Source organism: Urocitellus parryii, chromosome 6, assembly GCF_045843805.1.
Source record: "Urocitellus parryii isolate mUroPar1 chromosome 6, mUroPar1.hap1, whole genome shotgun sequence".
Taxonomy (NCBI): Eukaryota; Metazoa; Chordata; class Mammalia; order Rodentia; family Sciuridae; genus Urocitellus; species Urocitellus parryii.
The window spans coordinates 64,547,765-64,571,019 of record NC_135536.1 but is presented as its reverse complement, the minus strand read 5'-3'; the positions used below and the strand labels follow the sequence as shown (position 1 = coordinate 64,571,019).

Sequence of the window (23,255 nt, the reverse complement as noted above, 5' to 3'; positions counted from 1 at the left end):
TCTTTTTTTTCCTAAGACAGAGTCCATTTGAAAAACCAACTGATGTGAGAGCTAGTTCTTTTAAAAATGTAAACCAAGTTTTTTACACTTTATCTTAAAGATAAGCTTTACTTATTTTAGTAGCTTATGCAAAACTTTCCTGCTATTGCTAATACTCCCTCCCCACATCACCTCTGTACCAACACTAGAAAATCTGTGCTTTCACACACACACACACACACACACACACACACACACACACATGAACACCTTATCTATTCTTTCTTTGCCTCTCCTGTTAGATGTTTTGAACAATAAGCAAGGCACTAGTCTAGGGAAACTTCAGAGAGGCTGGACATATCAACATTACCAAAACACAATGAAAAGCAACAAAGGAACACACCTTTTCCAGAGGTTGTAGCTCTTGATGACTTTTCTATGACCTTCTCTGCATAGGTCTGGCTGTAGAGGGACAGCAGGCCCTGTCGAGATTTGTGTAGCAGGCAGCCCAGCAGCCGCTCCTCTCGCAGGGGACTCCCCTCAGTCCAGTAGGCCTCTAGCAGTTCCTCACACAGGACACGCAACTCAAGCCCTGGTGGCTCTATAGGGCAACGCAATGTCTGCAGGGCCATATAGATGGCATCAACTACTTCAGGGGACCCAGAGTCATGGCCCTGAAGTGACTGCAGTGCTTTTCGAATGAGGTCCACCAGGTCCTTCTGCAGAAGTGGATGATAGAGGCTGGTGCTATCATCATTGCCCAGCAGGAGCTCCAACAGGGCCTGTGCTGGCTGGGGAGCCCGTCTCAGAAGATCCCAGAGCACAGAGACAGCTTTAGAGCTGAGTTGAGGACTCGAGTTCTCGCCTCTCAGACTTCTGTCAGACACAGGGCCTATTGCATCTTGTGCTAAGGTGTCATACAGCTCCTAAATAGAGGATGAAGAGAGGGATGGGAGGGGTCATGTCTAAAATATTATCATTTATATGTCTTAATGGTTTAGTAGCAGTAGCAAATGCTTGTGTAGGAATTACTTTGTGCCAGACTCTGTTCTAGGCCCTTTACACACAAGAACAAAATTAATCCTTACAATAATCTAAAGAGGAAAACACTACTATTACCCCCATTTTATAAATAAAGAGATTGAGGCTAAGAGAGATTAACTCAATTCCCCAAGGCTTCCATGCTCAAGCTAGCCCCACCCCACTGCTTCCAAAGTGCGTACTGGTAACTTAAATTGGGGACTGCAAATTCATAGAACAGGTAGGTAAGATATTATGCCCATCTAAAGGCATTTGAATTTACTTTGTATAGTCCAGTCTTCCTTTTACAATTCCTTTCTTCTATAGTTTGAAGGTATTCTTTGAAAGCTCATGTATTGGAAACTTTACCCCATTAGGCTTAGATAATATTAGTGGTTTTATAAGAAGAGGGAGAGAGACTGAGCTAGCACAATAATTCTGTCTCGCCTTGTGATGCCTTCTACCATTTTGTGATGCAGCAGGAAAGATTTCAAGATATGCTGAGCAGATGCTAGTGCCATGCTCTTCTTCCCAGCACACAGAACCACAAACTAAACAAACCTCTATTTTTTATAAATTATCCAGTCTGTGTATTCAGTTACAGAAGTAGAAAAGAGACTAAGACACTTTTAAAATATTTTCAATCCACACAATTTCAATGTAATTAGAAATTAGTAACATATGGAGACTAAATTGTCTCATAGGAATTAGTCTTTCCTCCCCAACCAGACCATTAGCCCTAAAAGCAAGACTCTGGTTAGCCTGTTTGTAGAGTAAGGTGGAGGGAGAAAAGGAGGATATGAAGTAGGTTATTTCTCCCACTTCAGGCACGTGCCTATAAATGGTGTTTTTGCAATGTCTCTTCATTAAGTGAGACGATGAGTCTTTGACCCAGTACAAGTGAAAGTCCCCACTTTAAGAGTACTTGCTTAACATGTGCAAAGCTCTGGGGTTGATCCCCAATACCAGAAAAAGAAAAGAAAGAAAAAAAATAAGTAAAGAACTTCAGAACATATATCAAACATGTATGTGGTAATTCATACATACTACATAGTTAATACTTAGAATATTGAATTCCCAGAAGGTTGTTGTGAGGAATGATTGTAACACATTCAGTGTACCTGCTATAGAAGATATTTACCAAATATTAGTTCCTCTCTCTTCATATTTGTTATCATCTATTGGTCAAAATTTCAAATATCTTAGCTTAAATCCATGTTATTTATTCCTTCTATGTGAAATGAAAAAAAAAAAAAATCAATCCCAAACTATAGTTAGTACCTCTGGAGAATCTACCTCAAAGGATTCTAATATTAGAAAAGTTTGCCTTCTTAACCTCCCCTCACAGGGGCTTCTACCTTGTCTTCCCTGAGAATAAGGTGCAGCTAACATCTTGGAGATATTTTCTCTGATGGGTCTCTGAAAGTTGGGCTTGTTTAGAGAAAGCACAGATGGCCTTAGGTTCTTTCTCACCTTGAGGATGTCCTCTGGAATGTCACCTTGGAGGTCTTCAGTCAAAAAAAGAAACTCAAGCTTTCTCCTGATGATGGCAGGGAGTAACTTCTAGAAGGAAATATAGAGATTAGGCATATGATTTTTTAAACAAATATTAAAATAAGAAATTCTGAAACAAATTTTTAATAATATTTTAATATTAAACAAATATTAAGGGCTGGAGTTGTAGCTCAGTGGTAAAGTGCTTGCCTTGTATGCATGAGGCACTGGGTTCAATCCTCAGCACCACATAAAAATAAATAAAGATACTGTGTCCATCTACAACTAAAAAAAAAAAACCCCAAAACTCAAATATTAAAATAAGAAATATTAAAATTATTTCTCTTCAGTTAGTTTCATTCCTGCTACTTCTCAAAGATAAAGTATTTTTAACCACTAAATTGAATATGTTTTCAGATAACTTTCTTATAAACCAAGACAGTTAAACTTGGACAAATTCCTCTCTTAAAAACTAATAATAAAGCCTATACTGATTGGCTTTAAATTCCAAGGTTTGTTCCTTTCGTATGACTTTCTTTTCTTTTTTCTTTTTTTAAATCACTTGAGCTCTTTTCCCAATAATCTTCCTTGCTATGTCCAAAACACCCGGTCATGGGTAAGTTTGGGTGGGTATGGCCCACATAATCTTCTTTTAGTCCAAATCCCTGTTTCTGGTATTTATTATACTCAATATTAGGTGGAGAAGAAAAGTAAGGGGGAAGGGATCTAATGTTTACTCATAATTATTATTATGGTGTTTTGTACATCATATTTTTAAAAATTTCATTTAATTTTCAAACCAAACAAACTTGTTGCAAATAGTTATGTATTTTTACAGATAATCTTTATAGAGATGAAATAGTTGGGAGTATTTTCAAATTATTCCAAACATGAAAAGGAAAAAGTGAATCATAAATAAATAAATATACATGCATTATATGTATACATATACATGTTTGTTATATATTTATAAATTTATATGTTTATATCATCTCTCTCTCTATATATATATAATACACACACACACACACATACACACACACACACACACATTTTTTCTTTTGTGGTGCCATGGATTGAACCCACAGCTTCCTGAATGTTGGGTTAGTACTCTACCACTGAGCCACATTCCCCAGCCCAAAAGATAACTTTTGTTTTTGTTTCTTTGAGACAGGGTCTCACTATGTGGCCTTGAATTCCTGAGTTCAAGTGATCCTCCTGCCTCAACCTCCCAAGAGCCTGGGACTACAGGTATGTGCAATCATGCTGGCTGATCCCAATGTTTGTTAATGAGACCATGCCATCAGCAATGTCCAATGTATGAATAGAGAGGAAACCTATGACCCTTTCTATATTTGCTTGTTTCACAATAATTTCCCAACACCTGCTCCTGAAAACTCAAAATAGAGTCTTTTGTTTTTCTAGAAACAAAAATAAGAGCCTGGGACTAATTCTGCAAACAATGAATTAGAGACATTCATAAATCAGGACTCCGATTAAAGCTTCCCAAAGATGAGTTTTACTGGAAGGCAGGAAGCACCTGTAGGAGTGTGTGTGTGTGTATGTGTATGTGTGTGTGTGTGTGTGTGTGTGTGTATGAGAAGTGTTTAGAACACAAGAGCACACTTCCTTCTTTCATGTGCCATTTATCACATCAAAGGCTAGCATGATCTAATGTGTTTGTAGTCCAAATCTTATTACTTCTTACCATACTCTTTCCTAACATGAACCAATTCCATATAAATGCTTGTATAATGCTCAACATTGGAAGATGATGCTGAGAAGCTGAATAGTGCTTCTTTTGAGAAGTGGAAAAAACAGATAAGATATCTAAGACAACAAGTCCTTAATACTCTGGTTAACTTTTTAAGTCTTTTTTTAGAATTCTAAAGAATGATTAGCTTATATTTATTTTATTGGTGAATTTACTTTAAGCATATTCAGGACCATAAATGACTAATATTTCTAAAACAGCCAAGAAGTTGCTCACTGTTTCTTTTTCTTTTTTTTTTTTTTTAATATTTATTTATTTTTTTCTTAGTTCTCGGCGGACACAACATCTTTGTTTGTATGTGGTGCTGAGGATCGAACCCGGGCCGCACGCACGCCAGGCGAGCGCGCTACCGCTTGAGCCACATCCCCAGCCCTTGCTCACTGTTTCTAAGCACAGATTTCCTTACTATAAAAGCAAGGTATGCTCAATGTTGGTGAAAATTAGAGTATACAAATATGAAAACTAAAAAACTATATATTTTATAAATATATAAAAAACATCTAATCTTCCTAATGGAGGAGAACTACTATTAATGTTGTGGTCTAAGAGCACTCAGGTCATTTTCTATGCATGTATTTAAGCATGTATAGCACACATACTTTTTTCTAAACTGCTTTTATTCACTTGGAGAATATAAATTTAAATGTAAATTTTCTTACCTTTTCCTGGGCCAACCATTTTTCTAGTACTAGTAGCCAGAGCCAGGCTAATCTTTGAGGGCTGATGTCCTGCTCACATCTGAACAAAGTGAAAAGAAAAATTTTGTAAAACAGAGTTTCTACTGACCCTTTCTCTTTTGTAATCCAAGATTTAGTTTTTAGTAAATCAGAAAGTCCATTTAAGCCTGAACAGGCAAGTCCTAATAAAATTTTTCAGTTATATATAGTAGCTCAATAAAACATAAACCCTAGAATAGACCTGGCAGCTTCCTTGAAAGTCACTAACCAACCTCTACCTCTTTACCCAATCTTTTTTATTTTTATTTTTTTATTTTTTGAGACAGGGTCTTGCTACATTACTCAGGCTAGTGTCCAATTCCTGGGCTGGGCCCAGGAGAGTCTCCCGAGTGTCTGGGATGATAGGCATTCTTCACTATGGCCAACTGAATCTTATTTATTTATTTATTTGGTACTGGGGATTGAACCCAGGGGTGCTTTACCACTGAGCTACAACCCCATCCCTTTTTATTTTTAATTTTGAGACAGGGTCTTGCTAGGTTGCTTAGGGCCTCGCTAGGTTGTTTAGGAAATTGCTAAATTACTGAGGCTGGCCTCCAATTTGTGATCTGCCTATTTCAGCCTCCTGAGTTGCTGGGATTATAGATGTGTGACACTGTTCCCAGTTAGTCTTACTTTTAAATATAATATTACAGAGAAAATTGCAACAGCTGTTTCTATCTAAAGTATATTCTTAAACATAAACAATCAAATATAAAAGAAAAAAGGAAGTTCATAAAAATTTATTTTTAATTATATGCAAAAGAGTTATAGGAATTCATAAGCCTTTCTTTGAAATTAGTAATGCAGACAATAACCAGCTAGAACCTAAACAAATAAAGGAAGAAAAGGATTATTTGTTTCTCTACTCTTTATGTGCTAATACAATACTTCAATACTGTAAATAATGGTTAAAGTAAGGACAAGCCAAGGAAAGACAAAAACAATACATTTCATTCCTATACCACTAGTAATAGCACCATCAGGCAGAACTTCATTAAAAATCTATGATGGAGAAATGTGGTTACCAGAAGACAGGGAAGTGTTGTAGTGCAAATAAAAAGAGGTGAGGAAATTCTTTTGCAGTGATGCAATAGTTCTGTATCTTTATTACTATGGGATAATATGGATAATATTGCATAGAATTACCAATAACAAATGAATGCAGACTTAAAAAATGGTGAAAACCAAATCAGGTTTTAGTGAACAGTAATATACCAGTGTCAATTTCCAGGTTTTGATATTGTACTACAGTTATATGAGATGGCACAATTAGTGGAAACTGGGAAAAACTACACCAAAATCTAGACTAGAGCAGGATTTACTTTTTGGAGGTAAAGAAAATACTTTTTAATGCATATATGCCAAGAAATGGTGGTTTAAGGCACAATTTGGTGGCCAGGCTTAAATCCAGTTCTAGATCATAACCCCAAACCAATGGACTATATTGGTAAAAGTAATGGGCATATATTAGGAAAATTTCAGAGTATGTGAAATACACTGTGCTCTGCTAATTCTTAGAAGATAGTTGAATGGACCACATTAACCAAAGCCCACATATTAAACCATGTGTCTTCTATCCTGAAATTCCTCGTCAAAAAGGGAGATCCTTACCTCAGCAGATCTGGACACAGCACCAGTGCCCGAAGTATGTCTTCCACCCTCTTTGGGATATCCCCGTGCCCTTCGTGTAGCTGATGTACACATGCCTGTGCCAGCTCCCATTCTCCCCTCCGCAGGCACTCACAGAAAAACCCCAAAAGCTGTTTCAAGGTAGCAGTTTCTTCTTCTCCAAATGGATGATTCATTTTCCCAGCACAGAGTGCAGGGAAATAGACAGAGATGAGTTACACGGAACACATCCTCATTTTTCTCATTCGTGGAGCACCTCCTAGGAACAAGGTACCACAGTGAGAAGAAACTCTATTTAAACCAGCAATTACTGGCCCGACTAGGAAAGGCGGAAATTACTCTCCTTATTAAGTTTAATTTGATGTTACCATCTCTTTTTAAGACCTACCACTTTCTCCAAAGTGTGGATACCATTGAAGATCCTATATTTGATAATATTAACCATCGTATTAGCCCGGAGTCCGACCCATAACTTGACTTCCATATTCCCTCTTAAACACTGTGCCAGTCCGGCTCCAAATCCCCAGATGGTCGCCGCCGCAAGGATGAAAAATTCAGCAGGAATTCCCCTCGTTTGAGCCTTCAATTAAGCCAGAGGATTGAAGACTAGGAGACGAAAGCCTGAAGTGGAGGGCTAGCGGGGTAAGGGGCGTGAGGGAGGCAGGGACACTTACTACCCGGGTCTTGGAGAGCGCCCTGCTTTCTCCCTGGCGCCTTCTACTCACCTGCTCCCCGCGCCCAAAGCAAAAGAGCTTCCAGCGCAGCCATGTTTGGGACGAGTCAGGTGACAGATCCTCTGTGAACAGAGGTGGTGGGGGCGGTGACGACGGCTGACAGTGCATTCCTATTGGCTCAGTGGAGGGAGGACGTAAATTTAGTGCCATGTTTGAGTCACGTGATGCCATCTCACCAGTAGCGAAAGCTCGGAAAGAGTTAATTCAGCTAGTTTGGCTAGGGACCAGCCCCTCTCAATTAGGACAGCTCCTCCTCTCAACACTTTCAATTTTGCCTTCGGTGGAGCAGGTGGCAGGGTCACTTGCTATTCCTCTATTTTTTAACCCCTGCTTTTCATAGCATTGGAAGTCAACACTTGTTTAGTGCCAACCAGTAACAATGCTTTGCTAGACTCTAGGGATACCAGGGCTATTCTCCATTATTATTCAACTTGGGCTCTCTTATAATCCCAGAGCTCTGTGGTCTGAATTTTCATATTCTTCTGCTTCACTCCATTTATTTATTTCCTCATTTTCTCAGCAACCGTTAATTGAACAATGTGCCAGGTCCATTTCCCTCGAATGAGGCAAGATACCTCTTCTCAAAGGAGGGGTGCAGGGCAATAATTAGGTTACAGTGGTCTAAATTATAAAATCGAGGTATGCACGGAGGAGTTGCACAGGGGAGAGCAAAGAACGAACAAAGGCTTTTTGCGAATATAATAATACTCTGAAATCAAGTCTTAATGGTATATTAGATTTCCTCACTGCGACTGCATTTACACAAACCTTCTGTTTGCTTTCTTTTGTGTTTGTTTTCAGCTAGAGACCCATGGGTTTCCCCAATGTGTGTTTTTCAGTTTGAGCAATTTCAATAAGCAGTTCCCAAACTATTTTTGAAAAGGCAAATTAAACACAAGATCGTCTTCTAAAAACTCTCTGTGATGAGCAGATTGATATCTATCTCCCAGAAAACATGCCTCTCTCGTACATTAAACAATTTTTAAATGTTATAGTACATGAAAGAAAATAGAAAACTCCAAGCAAGGTTTCCTTTGCTTCACACTCTCTTGGTGATGTTCCTACACCGGATTTTGAGGATCACTATAATGAGAAATTGACTCTGATTCCTAGCTCATGCGTAGATTTAGGTAGTCAGAACTACAATTCCCAGTAAGCATCGGAGCCACCTGGGCTTGTGCTTGCCTCTGATTGGATAAATAGCCATGATGACGACCAACCAGCGCTCCGGTTGTTGCTCTGCGGCGCTTTCCGCGGGGAACTGTGTGAAGAGTGGGGGAAACTTTGAAAGTTGGAAGCTGCACGCTTGGTACTGGAAAGTTTCTTGTGGGGAACAGTTGTAGGGAAGTGGGTATTCTCATTATTTCCGGTTCCCTTCCTGAGCCCGTGGATATTGCTGTCGGGGTGGCGGAGAGCCTCTTTGGATGCTGGGTAGGGCTCTTGACGGGAATCCCGCTTCAGGTCTGGTGGCCTTTGCGGGGATGTGGGGGGATGCTTGGAAGGTGCCCTTTGTGGGAGAAAGCTTTTTCCTCCCGTAACGTTTTCATCTCCCCTCTCCCAGGCGCACACGTACCATCACCACTTAAGACAGATCGGGGTCTAGGGAATCCTGTCTTTAGGGGAAGTTCAGGGACGGTCTCACTTCAGGTGGTGTTGAAGAGCTTGGAATAATCTAGACTCGTTCCTGGATTCGAAGGCGGGCTCCACCAATGGTTTAGGTGTTTCGCTTGCGCGTTTCTCAACTTCGCGTCTCAGTAGCCTTATCTGTAAAATGAGGTAAAACATCCAAATTTCAGATAGTATTGTTACTTCACAGTTTTCATTAAACGTCTAACAGAATTTTTCTTGGTGGCGGAGTGGAAAGAGCTCAATTTTCGGGGTTTAAGTTTCTCTCCTCGCCTCCAAAACACATAGATGGGCACACACGTACGCAGCAGGAAGAAACAAAGATGCCTTAATAAGATTATGAAACAAATATGTACAAAGTGTGATGGAAACGTTGGAGAGGAAGAGTCCTACTCTGGGGAAGCCCTTGTGGAGGGAGGTCAGGGAGGCTATAGGGTGCTTGAGTAACCTACCAAGATACCTTTTGGCTGGAGAGCAGGTTAGATGATGTTTGCTGAATGAACCAAGCGCTGTGTGCCAGCCACAACCTAAGTCTTTTAACCCCTCGCTGCTATCCTATGAAGTTGATATTAAAGTTACCTCCGTTTAACAGATGAGGTAACCAATATACTGGCAGGTAAGTAACTTGCCAGGAAGGACAGGATATGAGCCTTGCAATTTGATGTGTGAATGAACATACAGGACCCACCTTTAAAGTTTTAAAAATATGACCCTAAGAAGTATGGAATTTATTCTGTGGCTTGGGTGCCTGTGGGATGTTTTAATGGATAAAAGTAAGTTTTTAGAAAACTGGCAAGACTGTGACACTGACCTAACTTTCTCAGGCCAGTTGGCGATTTCTTCCTATCAGCTCCCATAGCACTTAAATAGCAACACTTACTGCATGACTGTAGTTATTTGTGTATACTACATCTCTTTGCATTTCTCCACTTGTGTGTACACAAAGGGGAGGAAATCTATCTGAATGATTCTTCTGTCCCAGAGTTCAGCAGAGTTTGTACAATTTGTTCCTACGAATTGAATGGAATGTTTTTTATTCCTTTGTTTTTGTTTTTGGTAAAATGGGGAGTGACCAAAAACAGTGTGCTGTAGTCCAGGCCTTGTTAAAACAAAGTTAGCAGATTGGTTATTGTTAAAAATCTCTGTAGTTTGGGGGTTACTTTTTTGGTTGTTGTTCTATTTTTGACCCACTGAATTTATCAGTCTAAATGGTATTATTGCCTGGAACTACCTGATCTGAAAAGATACTAAACAATAATCTAGCAGGTAGATGTCACTTTGTAAACTTTCTATTGGGGAAAACAAATCAATACTAAGAAATTCCCATTAGAAAATGAGGGTCATATATTTTATGTTTGTGGAATGTGTTCCAAAATATTACTGATAATTATATTGCTTTTTTCCCTGGAGCAATGATGAGTTCCTATTTCTACTCTTTTCAGAGAATGCTTTGCCACCTTAGGTGAGGTACACAGCCTTTCCTTTGTATGCATTATTATTGTTAGGGAAGTCATAATGATTCTGTTCTAGCTCTCCAAAAACAAACATTTCATGAGCCTCATTTGCTCTCAGCAAGGGTACAACAAGAATGAAATTTAATTGCATTGATATTTTAAGCAGCTATTATAATAAAGAACAATTTTGATTTATAGATAATAACCATAATAAATCTCATTTGATTCTGGTTTGTTCTGGCTCCTAGAAAAAAGGAAGGTTTAATATGATTCTGGACTTGCAGTAGGGTGTAATGGTTAAGAAGATAGGTCTAAGTCCGGTACAGTGGCGCATGCCTGTAATCCCAGCGGCTCAGAAGGCTGAGGCAGGAGGATCACAAGTTCAAAGCCAGCCTCAACAAAAGTGAGACACTTAGCAATTCAGTGAGACCCTGTCTCTAAATAAAATACAAAATAGGGCTGGGGATGTGGCTCAGTGGTCGAGTGCCCCTGAGTTCAGTCCCCACCCCCAACCCCCGCCCCGCAAAAAAAGAAGATAGGCCTCAGAGTCAGATTGCTGGGTTCTGAATCCACCATTTACTTTTTTTAAAAAATATATTTTTATTAGTTATTGATGGACCTTTATTTATTTATTTGCTTATATGTGGTGCTGAGAATCAAACCTAGTGCATCACATATGCTAGGCAAGCGCTCTACCACTGAGCCACAACTCCAGCCCTATCATTTACTTTTTCTGTTAGCAGACATTTCCAGTTTAGTTTTCTCATATGTAAAAGAGGGTCCAATAATCTATTTTCCTTTTAGGCCTTTTGAAAATATTATATGTGATAATTAAGGTAAAGCTTTTGGAACAGTGCCTGGCAAAAAGGAGGTACTCAATAAATTTAGCTGTTATTATAGTGCAATAAAAATAAAGACTTCTAGGGGTGCTGTTTGGATATATGCCTTGAATTAATTACATATCCAAATAAACTATAAATATCCTGACAATCTTAAGATGCTATATAATTATGAAATATATAACAATATTTGTGGAATAAATATCAAAGAATTGTGTGAAATGCACATTCTGAGGTTGTCTTGTTTTGTGTGTTGAATAAATAGGTGTTTCCTCCTCTTTAAGGCCATCATTTTTTCTTTCTTAATCATTTACATATCACGTTTCATTTTGCACATGGAGAAACTTGAAAAATTTTTATTTTATAAAGTGTTTTGGAAAGCCTATCCACTATCATGTATATTATTTTCTGATGTTCTTTTCAAGGTTCTTCTTTTCTTTGCTGGATCTGGAAGCATGGGTAGCAAGAAACTAAGACGAGTGGGTTTAACTCAAGAGCTGTGTGACCGTCTGAGCAGACATCAGATTGTTACCTGTCAGGTAAAACTTAATAGTTAATTTTTTTGTTAAGAGATTTTTATGCCCAATTAACTTTAAGTAAATATACTTTAATAATTCTTTTTTCTTTAATGGCTAATCACCTTAGCCATGTTCCTTTTTTTTATTTTTAATTTTTTAAGTTGTAGATGGACACAATACCTCTATTTAATTTATTTATTTTTATGTGGTGCTGAGGATTGAACCCAGTGCCTCACTTGTGCTAGGCAAGCACTCCACCTCTGAGTCAAAACCCCAGTCCACTTTGATAATTCTTAAATCTGGAACATAAAAACTTAGGTTTGCCCCCCATCTTCTCCCCCCCATCCCCCCCCCAAAAAAGTTGAGTGATGGTGCTTTTCCATAAGCCACTTAGTTTGCATTTCCAAATGTAATTTCATTTACTGAAATTTAATATTTTTGCATTTTAGGGGATGTAAGGTGAAATATACTCATACCATTTATTTGGGGCTGTACAGAAATTTTTATCTACTTTTTGTAGTTAGTTACATAAGAAATTTTACTCAAATTAGGAGATGGTATTCAACATGGGAAATTTCTCTTGGAAGAAAAATTAATAGTTACAACTAATTTTTAGTACTATTTTCTTATTAATGAAGGCTGAGAAATACATAGAGCAAATATTGCATTTTTAATAAGCACTGTAATGAAATAATTTCCTTTCAGGAGGGGGGAAAAAGTTTAAGGATTTATTTTAGGATTTTATCCTTAACAAGATAGATTTCAGAGCATACTTGATTCTTTTTGAATCAGTTGGTATGTTAAGTGCATCTGTGGTTCCTCCATTATACATTTAATAATCCTCTTGTTCATATTTCAGAATGCTCTAAAAAGTATGAAATTTAACATTTTATTCCACATTCAGCCCTATTTTCTCTCAATTATCAAATACTTTATCTGAGTAAACTTTAAATTAGAAATAAACACCTTTTATTTTTTCAGTGCTCAGGATCAAATTCGGGGCCACATGCATGCTAGGCAAGTGCTCTGCCACTGAAGTGTACCCCAAAAAATACATTGCAACCTGACACTTTCTGGGTGCATACAAATATGCACCAGATTCTTTCTGGTATAGGCTCAGATTCTTTTTGGTACAAGTACAGTGTTCATATAAACCTGAATTGGATGCTACTGCTATGTAATGTTGCCTGGTATGTCTTCTGATATATGCTGATTGAACTAATAATTAGAATATAAGATTATATCATCATATTTTTAGTTAAGGCATGTTTAGGGGAAAAATACAATAAAAAAATGCATAGGGCTGGGGTGTGGTTCAGTGGTAGAGCATTTGCCTAGCATGTGTGAGGCCCTAGGTTCAATCCCTAGCACAGCAAAGAAGAAAGAATGTATAAATCTTTGATCTGCAAATAATTACATTTTTATCTACATATGGGCAATGTCAATTGAAAATTTCCTTTTATTCCAATATCCTTGTTTCACATTTGTGTTTAAAATATTCTCTTTGTCTCTTTAGGACTTTTTATGTCTTTCCCCACTGGAACTTATGAAGGTAACTGGCCTGAGTTACCTAGGTGTCCATGAACTTCTGCGTATGGTCAGCAGGGCCTGTGCCCCACAAATGCAAACGGTATCATCTATTTTTTGATTTGATTATGCAATGATTCTTTGTCTCATTTAAAATTTTTATTATGAAGCAAAAGTAGAGATGAGTACTTCAGAAGTATCAAGTATCTTACCATAATGTTAGTCTTCTAATGAGAATACGTGTGAAAAATGTATGAGGTTTATAAAATCATACTTGACATTTCCTAAATGTAGGAATTAGGGAGCAACAGGAAGTTTTCTTTTTTCTGCAGCTAATAGTGGTATTTCAAAAGGTCATCTTTATTTGTCATTTATTTGGGTAAGATTGGAGGACTTTGTGGTTAAATTATAACATACTCAATTTTTGAATGTCCTTTTTTTCTCTGTCATACTTAACTTTTACCATCATTACTTACTCCATATCATAAAATACATATACTTGCTTATTAACTGAACAAATAATGTCCAAAATGTTATCCTTACTCTTGGGAAAAGCTCTTTATAATAAGCCCTCATCAAAATGTACTTTTTTGTTTTGTAACTGTAGCTTTTCAGAATGTAGATTTTGAGCACAGTGGAAAGATCTTGTTTTCTCAGAACAAGAGTTGCCTAAAAGTCAGTTCTGTTTGCAGATGTATTTATTTGTGTGGATTGCAATTTATTTACATTATCTATTATCTTATTTTGAAATTTGGTAACCATTCAATAAAGTAGGGTACAGTTTCCTAAAAAAGGAAAGAAAGCAGGAATGTTAGTTTCATTTGAAACTTCTAAAAACAATGAGTTATCTGAACTACAGATATTTTCCTTAGTTCACATTTAGCTTGTGACCTAAGGACCTTACAGATGGGATAGTCAGAAGGAGAATTAGAATCAGAATTAGAAATCAGAATTAGGTACTAGTCTTGGTTTATCATTGATTTCATTGCTTTGAACAGCTCTGTTAGCTTTCTATGACTGTGACAAAGTACCTGACATAAACATATAAGGAGGAAAGGTTCATTTAGGCTCATGGTTTCAGGGGTTTCAGTCCAAGATTAGTTGGTTCTTTTGTTTTTAGGCCTTTTTCCAGGCAGAACATTATGGTGGGGAGTGTGTGGTAGAGCAAAGCTGCTCACTTCATGGTGGCTGGAAAGCAAAGAGACAAAATGTCCTAACATCCCCTTCAGTGAATGGCAAGCCTGCAGTGACCCAGCTTCCTTTTAGTAGGGCTTACTTCCCAGAGGTTTCACTATTTCTGAATAGCTCCACAGTCTGGTGACCCAGCCTTTAGCAGATGGGCCCTTGGGGAACATTTATGTTCCATACCACAAGCTGTCTTTGTTTTATATGAGAAGGTAGAAAGTTTTAAAAAGTACATGTTGATTTTGTGACTAAATTCAAATTAAATTGTTACTATATTCAAGGTTTAAAGAACCAGGGAAACCTTTTAATTTGACTTCTGTCATTTTAAATGGTAAATATCTAAGGCTTCGCACACTGTAATCCCAATGGCTTGGAAAGCTGAGGCAGAAGGATCTCAAGTTCAAGCCCAGCCTCAGTAACTTAGTGAGGCCCTATCTCAAGATAAAAAATAAAAAGGACTGGTGATGTGGCTCAGTGGTCAAGCACCCCTGTGTACCAAAAAAAAAAAAAAAAAAAAAAAAAAAAGTACACACACACACATGTGTATGCATCCATGGCTAATTTCTAACTAGGGAGTTAAATAAACATGGGGAGGAAATTCAACTTTAGTTTCAACTTGCATCAACACTTGCAGGTGCAATCTCACCAAATACAATGCTAGAAGTAATATTTTTCCTTTGGTTTGTACCTACTCTTGTAGTATTCTTTATGTTTGAGTACTGCCTTACGTATTAACTTAGCTTTAGTTCATTCATTCAAGAAAGTTTTTTTTTGTTGTTCATTTGTTTGTTCATTTATTTTTAAAACAAGTATTTACTGAGTGCCAACCATGTGCCAGGTACTTTGCTAGGTACTGGCAATGTCCTAGTGAACAAGATTGATAAAGTTCCTACTCTCATATAGCTTACAGTCTGGATGGGGAAGTCAGACCTTAAACAATTATGGAAATAATTATAGTAGTGCAAGGAAAAGTATGAAGAGCTTTGAAAATAACAAGGGACATTACTTAGTTTGAAGTCAGGAGGTGTATTGCTGTGGTCAAAAGACCTGACAAGAACAGTATAGAGGAGGAAAAGTTTATTTTGGCTCATGATTTCAGAGCTTCAGCCCATGTTTGGCTGACTCCATAGCTCTGGGCCTAAGATTAGGCAGAACATCGTGGCAAAAGGGTGTGGTAGAGGGAAGCAGCTCAGGATATGATGGCCATGAAGCAGAGAGAAACCCCTGCTCACCAAGGACAAAATATAAACCTCCAATGCATATTCCCAGTTACCTACTTTCTCTAGCCATACCCTGTCTGCCTGCATTTACCACTCAGATAATCCATATCAGCGGATTAATCAGTGATCAGGTTTTAGCTCTCATAATCTAATTGTTTTACATCTAAAACTTTTGTACTGTCTCACATATGAGTTTTTTGGGGACACTTATTCAAACCATAACAGGAGGACTTACTAAGGAAGCAACACTTAAGCTAAAAGCAAGTAAGCAGGAATCAGATTGTTAGTGCCTTGAAGACCATGTTAAAGATTTTGGACATTATTCCAAGAGTAAAGGGAAGTCATAAAAGGCTATAATCTAAAGTGTGTTTTTAAATAATCAGTTTTTAATTCAGGTAAGTGATTAAAAAGGAGCAAGAAAATATTCAGGAAGACTAGCTAGGTATTTGTTATTATATTCTAGACAGAAAGTGATTGTGACTAGGATTGTTAGTGTGGTATTAAAGTAGAGGGTATAAGGTTGATTAATATGAGAGATATTTAGGAGATGGAATTTATAAGATTTGGCAATTGTGGGCGGTGGGAAATTATGGGAAAATGTCTGAGATGATTCCCTGATTTTTGCTTTAAGGAACTGGGTAGTACCATTTCCTGAAATATGGAATAATGGAACAGGAGCAGATTTGAGGGACAGAGATCATGAATTCAGTTTAGTTCTTATCTAATTTAAGGCAATTGTGAAACATTTAGGGGAGATATGAAGTAGGCAGAAAAGTATATGGATTTGGACTTTGAAGAGAGATGAGCATTAGAATGTGCATTTGGGAATCATAGGTATAAACATCACAGTTAAAGCCCTGGATGTGGGTGAATATTGCCTGAAAAGTACATATAATAAGAAGATTAGTGTACCTAAGACTGATTCCTGAGTGATGCCAATATTTATAAGTCAGATTAGAGAAGAAGCAGTTACCAAAATAGAAGAAAGAGTAGTGTATTAAGTGTGGTGAAGCACCCTATAATCCTAGCTACTTGCGAGGCTGAGGCAGGAGGATCTTGAGTTCCAGTCTCAGCAACTTAGTGAGATCATGTCTCAAAATAAAAAATGAAAGGGGCTAAAGGTGTAGCTCAGTGGTAGAGCACCCCTGAGTTCAATCCCTGGTATGGTGAAACCCAAAAACCAAACAGAAAAAAAAAATAGCCAAACAAATCCAAAAAGAAAAAGTAGTGTAATTTCATGTCACAAAATTATTTTTTGTCTCATTTGTTTATATACTATTTATGAAGCCTTGTTCTATTAGTTCAGCTTGTTTTTGTTTTTCGATAATCACAAACTTTATTCTGGGACTTACACTTATGATTATAAGTGAAGTACTTTAATGTTGACAGATTGGACTGCCTTCTCATGTTGAAGTGTCCCCATGTGCACCTATGTTGCCAGATTATATAGATTATAAACAAAAAGTCTATGGAAGCATGCGACCACTGAAATGTTTCTTACATCAAAAAATGGAAACCTTGAGGTTGCCCCCTATCCTGTTCTAACTGAATGTATGTCTACTTTCCTAAGTAAACCTCTGTCTATGCCTTTGAGAAACAAATCATCAGTAAAAAGGAAGAAGATAAATTTTCCTATATTTATGTGATGAGATAATATGTAAGAATTAAAATTTTTGAAGAATTTTTAATAACAGGAGAAATGCTTAGGATATAAATGCTTTGTGAAAAAGGAGGCTCTGAAATTGTTTATAGTGTACATACCAGTTTTGTAAAAATGAAAGTTTAAAAGCATATATGCATAGTTATATATATATATACTATAATGTTAATAGTAGTTATTGCAGAATTTTGTTATTGGCTCTTTAACTTTTTTTTTTTTTTTTAATTCTAAATTGCTAAGATATGTTATGGTCTCTAATTAGGAAAAGGAAAAAAAAAAAAAGACCAGTAACAATTCTTGTGTGCACAGTAATGGTTTGGATATAAGGTGTTCTCCAAAAGCTTCTGTGCTAATGCAGGAATATTCAGAGGTGAAATTATTGGATTGTGAGAACTATAACCTAATCAGTTTATCCTAGGCAGATTGAATGGACTAACTTGGTAATTGTAGGCAGGTATGGTATGGCTGGAGGAGGTGGGTCACTGTGGTGTGCCCCAGAAGGATCCCTTTTCTCTGGGACCCCTCCCCTTGCTCTCTCTGCTTCTCAGCCACCATGAGGTAAGTAGCTTTCCCCCCCATGCCCTTCTGCCAGATGGTTTGCTTCACCTTGGGCCCAAAGCAATGAAGTCAGACCATGGTCTGAGCTGTTAGGAATATTCAACCATGGACTGAATCTCTGAAACTGGGAGTCAAAATAAACTTTCCTTCATTAAGTTTTTCTTATCAGGTATTTTGGTTACAAAGATGAAAAGCTGATTATCACACCCTCTTAAAGTAATTGTTGGCAAACCTCTCAGTTTCCATTTTTTAAAAAATTTTTTTCTTTTAGTTGTTAATGGACCTTTATTTATTTATATGTGGTGCTGAGAATCAAACCCAGTGCCTTACACATACCAGGTAAGCGCTGTAATACCAAGCCACAACCCAGCCCCTCCATTTCTTATTCTGGAGATAATTATACTTATGTGTAGTGTATATATATAGGCTATCTACGTGTAGGGTTGTGAGGATTAAAAGAAATAATATATGTAAAGTACTTAATACAGCAATGCTAGATGTTCAATAAATGTTTATTACCTTGTTCCATCCTCATTTTTTTCCTTTCTTTTCTTTAATTCCTGAATCAGTATTATCTGAGAGGGTCTGACATCATTTGCTCCATATTCTAGGGTAGTGACTATTTGTATAACTTTACCCAGGAGAAGGCAAAACTAAACTGAAATATAAAAAATACTGTTACAGGGACTGGGGTTGTGGCTTAGTGGTAGAGTGCTTGCCTAGCACGTGTGAGACGCTAGGTTCGATCTTCAGCACCACATAAAAATAAATAAAATAAAGGTATTGTGTCCAACTACAACTAAAAATAAATTTTAAAAAAGAGACTGTTATAAAAAAAGATTTTCTCAGAATCTCTTTTTAAATTTTTTTTAGTTGTAGATGGATACAATATCTTTATTTGTTTATTTATTTTTATGAGGTGCTGATGATTGAACCCAGGGCCTCACACCTGCAAGGCAAGAGCTCTACCACTAAGCTTCAGCCCCAGCCCCATCAAAAGTTCTTTTTGATGAAATGTTAGAAAAATAAACATCAGGTAAAATTTTAATGCCCCAGAAAATTAATAGAAGTTGTTTAAAGCTGGGCATTATAGTGTGTGCCTATAATCTCAGCTAGGAGGCTGAGGCAGGAGGATCATGAGTTTGAGGCTAGGTCTGGGCAACAAAGCAAGACCCTGAATCAAAAAAAATAATTTAAAAAACAATTGTCCTTGCAGAGTGTTAAAATTTATTATTCTGAGTACATCCAAATTATCCAAACCAACAAATGAAATCACCAAAGTTCTTTGTATAGTTTCTTGTGGATGTATTCCTGAGATAAGAAAGGATCTCAGAGGAAACAGTGTGCAGTGTGGATATGGGGATGGAAAAGAAAGCAAGGAACTTTGCTGAATGTGAATGTTTAGTCTCAGATGAGAGTCTTAAAGAAAAGGGGAGATTAAAACCTAAAAAGAAAGAAAAGAAAGATCCTAGTGAACTGAAGGAAAGAGCATATTCTTCCAATAAAACACATAGCAGGGCCCACCATACCATATCCAGGTTGATATGGGGCTTATCACCTTTTCCGTCACAGCAAGACTGGACTTACTGCAGTCAGTGGTGGACTGTCTGTATGTCAAGTGGATCCTATGTACAACCAATTGTTTTTTTTTTTGTTTTTTTTTTTTTTTTTAAAGAGAGAGTGAGAGAGGAGAGAAAGAGAGAGAGAGAGAGAGAGAGAGAGAGAGAATTTTTAATATTTTATTTTTTAGTTCTCGGCAGACACAACATCTTTGTTGGTATGTGGTGCTGAGGATCGAACCCGGGCCGCACGAATGCCAGGCGAGCGCGCTACCGCTTGAGCCACATCCCCAGCCCCACAACCAATTGTGTAATGATTGAAATTGAGAAATGGGGGCAGAAGCATTAAATGGCTTTAAAGCTCACTAATGATCCATAATTTGAAGCATTGCCATGCACATACAAAGAAGACTATGCAGATGACTACTTATTACAGAGAACAACTCAGCACAAGTATTACATTGTGGCCACAGTTGACCATGACCTTAAAGGATGAATCTGAATCACTAGAGTTTCTATCATGTACATTTCTAACTATAGATAGAACATTGAGCAGATGCCAGATGATTATGGAGCCTCTGATTGTAATTTTTACAAGATAAAGTTTCTCTGCCTCCCTTTGTCCAACTTTCTCTGTTGCAGTTCATTAAAAGTGTCATAACATGAATTATTCTATTCACCCATTTATTCTATTGTGAACTTAGTATGGTTAAATAGACTCACTTTTTAAAATATACTCATTTTTGATGTTTTGAAAATGAAAAAAGAAGAATTTCAGAATTTTATTATATAAAAGGAAAAAACCCTTCAGACATACTGTATAGTTTATTTTAGATAGATTTACTAGTACCTGCAATTTTTTATCCCCATTGCTAATACCCTCCTTGAGCCACCATTATTTTTCTTTCCAATGGTTGCAAACTATCTTTCTGACAGATCTCCCAACTTCCAGTATTAGTCACCTTCAAGCTATTCTTTTAAACCAACCTGTGTATCTTTTCAAAGTGATAATTTGATGTATTATTTTCTTAGTGGTGGCTCTAACAAAAATTATCTTAGGCTGTTGATGTCAAATAAGAGGAAGTTATTCTCTCATAGTTCTGGAGGCCAAAGGTACAGACAGAGCTGCTGTCTCCTGATGCTCTAGGAAGATCCATTCCTTGCCTCTTCCAGCCTCCAAGGAGTGTTGGCATTATTGGCTTGTGGCTACTCCTTGTCTGGTCCATGTTTACATTGCTTTTTCCTCTATATATCGAATTTCTCTCTTCCTCTCTCATAAGGATTCTTGTGATGGCATTTAGGGTCTACCCAGATAATTCAGTATTATCTTCTCATCATGAAGTCTTTAAGTAAATCACATTTACAGAGGCCTTTTTTCCAATAAAGTAACATTCACAGACCGGTTCCAGGGATTTGATATGGATATTTCTTAGCCTAGGAACCTCCCTTTAGCTGTTCTTCACAAAACAACTTGAGTTTGAAATGATAACTTGGTCATGTTGTTCCTGGTTGCTCTCAGCATGAACTCCAAACTTCTACAGAGCTCTTCGTGGTTAAGCCCAGTTCCTTCTCCAGCCTCATTACTTGCTGCTCTCAGCCTCACTCTTTCAGCTAAATGAACTTTTAACATTTTTTTTAAGTTTTATTTTATTTCCATTTCCAATCTTTATTGCTTGAATTTTGTACATCCTGTTTGCCAGAAACATTCACATTTCTTTTGCTCATCTAATAGAGAAATAAAACAAAATATATCAGATTTCAGCTCAGTCATACAGCACTTCAGTGAAACCTTTGTAGATTAAAAGGTCCAGATTAGTTTTACTGTTTCTATGTCTCCCTTTTCCTTAATACACTGTCTCTTAATAATTGTATTGCAATTGCCCATTTCTAGTTCCAAATTCATAATCCCTCTGTAAAATCGCATCCCCATAATCTAGCACAGTCTCTGGCATGGAGTAATTACTTGTTGAACAAATAAATAATAGAGGGGAAAAAGATGGATTGGGTTTTAGTTTCTAAAGTTAAGAAGTTAGGAGTTGACTTATATTTTTGAGTAGATATGGAGGCTGAAAAGAATTTAATCATTTTTTTGATTGTTGTTCAGGCTTATGGGATAAAGACACAAAGGTCTACTGATCTCTCACCAGCATTCTTATCTACTACCCTTTCTGCTTTGGATGAAGCCCTACATGGTGGTGTGCCTTGTGGATCCCTCACAGAGGTAAAGTAAAAGCTTTATATACCTTCTATTGATTTATAATCTTCAGAACCATGAGGAACAAGTTTAGTTAAAATATATAAATAATTTCAGCTGGGCATAGTTGAATGCTTCTAATCCCAGCTACTTGGGAGGCTAAGGAAAGAGCATCACAAATTCAAGGCCAGCCTTCTAAGTTTAGAGAGACCATTTCTCAAAACTGAAAAAAAAAAAAAAAAAAAAAAAGGAGGGATAGATATAGCTCAGTAGTAAAGCAGCCCTGTGTTTAACCTCCAGTACGAAAATAAGTAATTTTATGAACATTAATCTGAATTAAGGGTATAGTTCTCCATTTAGTACCTGGTGTAGTTGCTCAATAAACAAAGGTTTTAAAAAATATCATTGCTGACTAAAATCTGTTTAGGTTTCTGTTTCTGTGAATCAACTTAGAAAGTGAAGAATACTATGAAATAGTATTATGCAACAATTTGAGGGAATTAAAAAAGAATCACTACTTAGCAAATTAGAAAGGAAAACCTGAAATTTTATTAACATTTTAGCAAATAACACTAAGCTCAAATGAGTTATTTTTACTTCCTGCTGCAAATAAAACTTAGTTCTAGGAAGTGGTAGGTTATTATATTAATTGATATGCATGACAAATTATCCTAAAACCAAGTAGCTTAAAACAGTAAACACTTATTTACTTTTCAGTTTCTTTGGGAATGGCTTAGCTCTTTGGTATCTTGCCAAGGGATGTAGTCATATGAGGCTTGTTTTGGGCAGGAGGATTTGTTTCTTAGGGGCCTCACTTACATGCTTGGCTGGCTGGTGTTGGTTTTTGGTAGAAGACTCTAGTTCTTCCCCTTGTAGCCTCTCCACAGTCTCCTTATGACATGATGACTGAATTCCCCCAGGGAGAGTAGTCCAAAGAATGCAAGATATAAATGTTGGTACCTTTAGTGATATAACTTTGGAAGTTACACACCACTACTTCTGTTTTATTCTTTCATTAGAAGTGAATCTTTAATGGGCTGGGGATGTGGCTCAAGCGGTAGCGTGCTTGCCTGGCATGCGTGCGGCCCAGGTTCGATCCTCAGCACCACATACGAACAAAGATGTTGTGTCCGCCGATAACTAAAAGATAAATATTAAAAAAAATTTATAAAAAAAAAAAGAAGTGAATCTTTAAGTCCAGCCCATATTCAGGGAAAGTAAAATTAGGCCCTATTCTTTAAGAGAAATGTTATGAAGTTGAGGACATTTTAATAGCATCAGTTCTTTTCTTTTCTTTTTTAAAGAGAGAGTTAGAGAGAGAGAGAGAGAGAATTTTTCAATATTTATTTTCTAGTTTTCGGTGGACACAACATCTTCGTTTGTATGTGGTACTGAGGATCAAACCCGGGCCGCACGCATGCCAGGCGAGCGCGCTACCGCTTGAGCCACATCCCCAGCCCACCAGTTCTTTTCTTGAAAGCTGCATTGGGGTGTTCATGTATGTGGTGACTTGATAGATCCTTTACCAATATACACTTGAGGACTTCTTATTCAAAGGTTCTAGAA

General features: G+C 37.3%; 2 protein-coding genes and 1 pseudogene across 3 annotated transcripts in view; 2 read left to right on the top strand and 1 right to left on the bottom strand.

Moving 5' to 3' along the window:
* The window catches only part of Zfyve26 (zinc finger FYVE-type containing 26), a 59,569-nt gene extending 52,164 nt beyond the window's left edge, over nt 1-7,405 (bottom strand). Inside the window, exons 1-6 of one of the 2 annotated variants that reach the window (XM_026385105.2) lie at nt 7,341-7,405; nt 7,004-7,195; nt 6,598-6,874; nt 4,927-5,005; nt 2,473-2,562; nt 383-905 (exon numbers count right to left, since the gene is read on the bottom strand). In XM_026385105.2, coding sequence (XP_026240890.2) covers nt 383-905; nt 2,473-2,562; nt 4,927-5,005; nt 6,598-6,791 — 886 coding nt within the window. In that variant the 5' untranslated portion in view covers nt 6,792-6,874; nt 7,004-7,195; nt 7,341-7,405. The remainder of the gene's footprint in view (nt 1-382; nt 906-2,472; nt 2,563-4,926; nt 5,006-6,597; nt 6,875-7,003; nt 7,196-7,340) is intronic. The other variant, XM_026385103.2, reaches the window with a different exon arrangement.
* Nucleotides 7,406-8,633: 1,228 nt separating this feature from the next.
* The window catches only part of Rad51b (RAD51 paralog B), a 564,662-nt gene continuing 550,040 nt past the window's right edge, over nt 8,634-23,255 (top strand). Inside the window, exons 1-4 of the mRNA XM_026385194.2 lie at nt 8,634-8,810; nt 11,694-11,807; nt 13,303-13,416; nt 21,600-21,716. Of these exons, the coding sequence (XP_026240979.2) occupies nt 11,724-11,807; nt 13,303-13,416; nt 21,600-21,716 (315 nt within the window). The 5' untranslated portion in view covers nt 8,634-8,810; nt 11,694-11,723. The remainder of the gene's footprint in view (nt 8,811-11,693; nt 11,808-13,302; nt 13,417-21,599; nt 21,717-23,255) is intronic.
* On the top strand, nt 19,293-20,156 carry LOC113180266 (rRNA-processing protein FCF1 homolog; annotated as a pseudogene).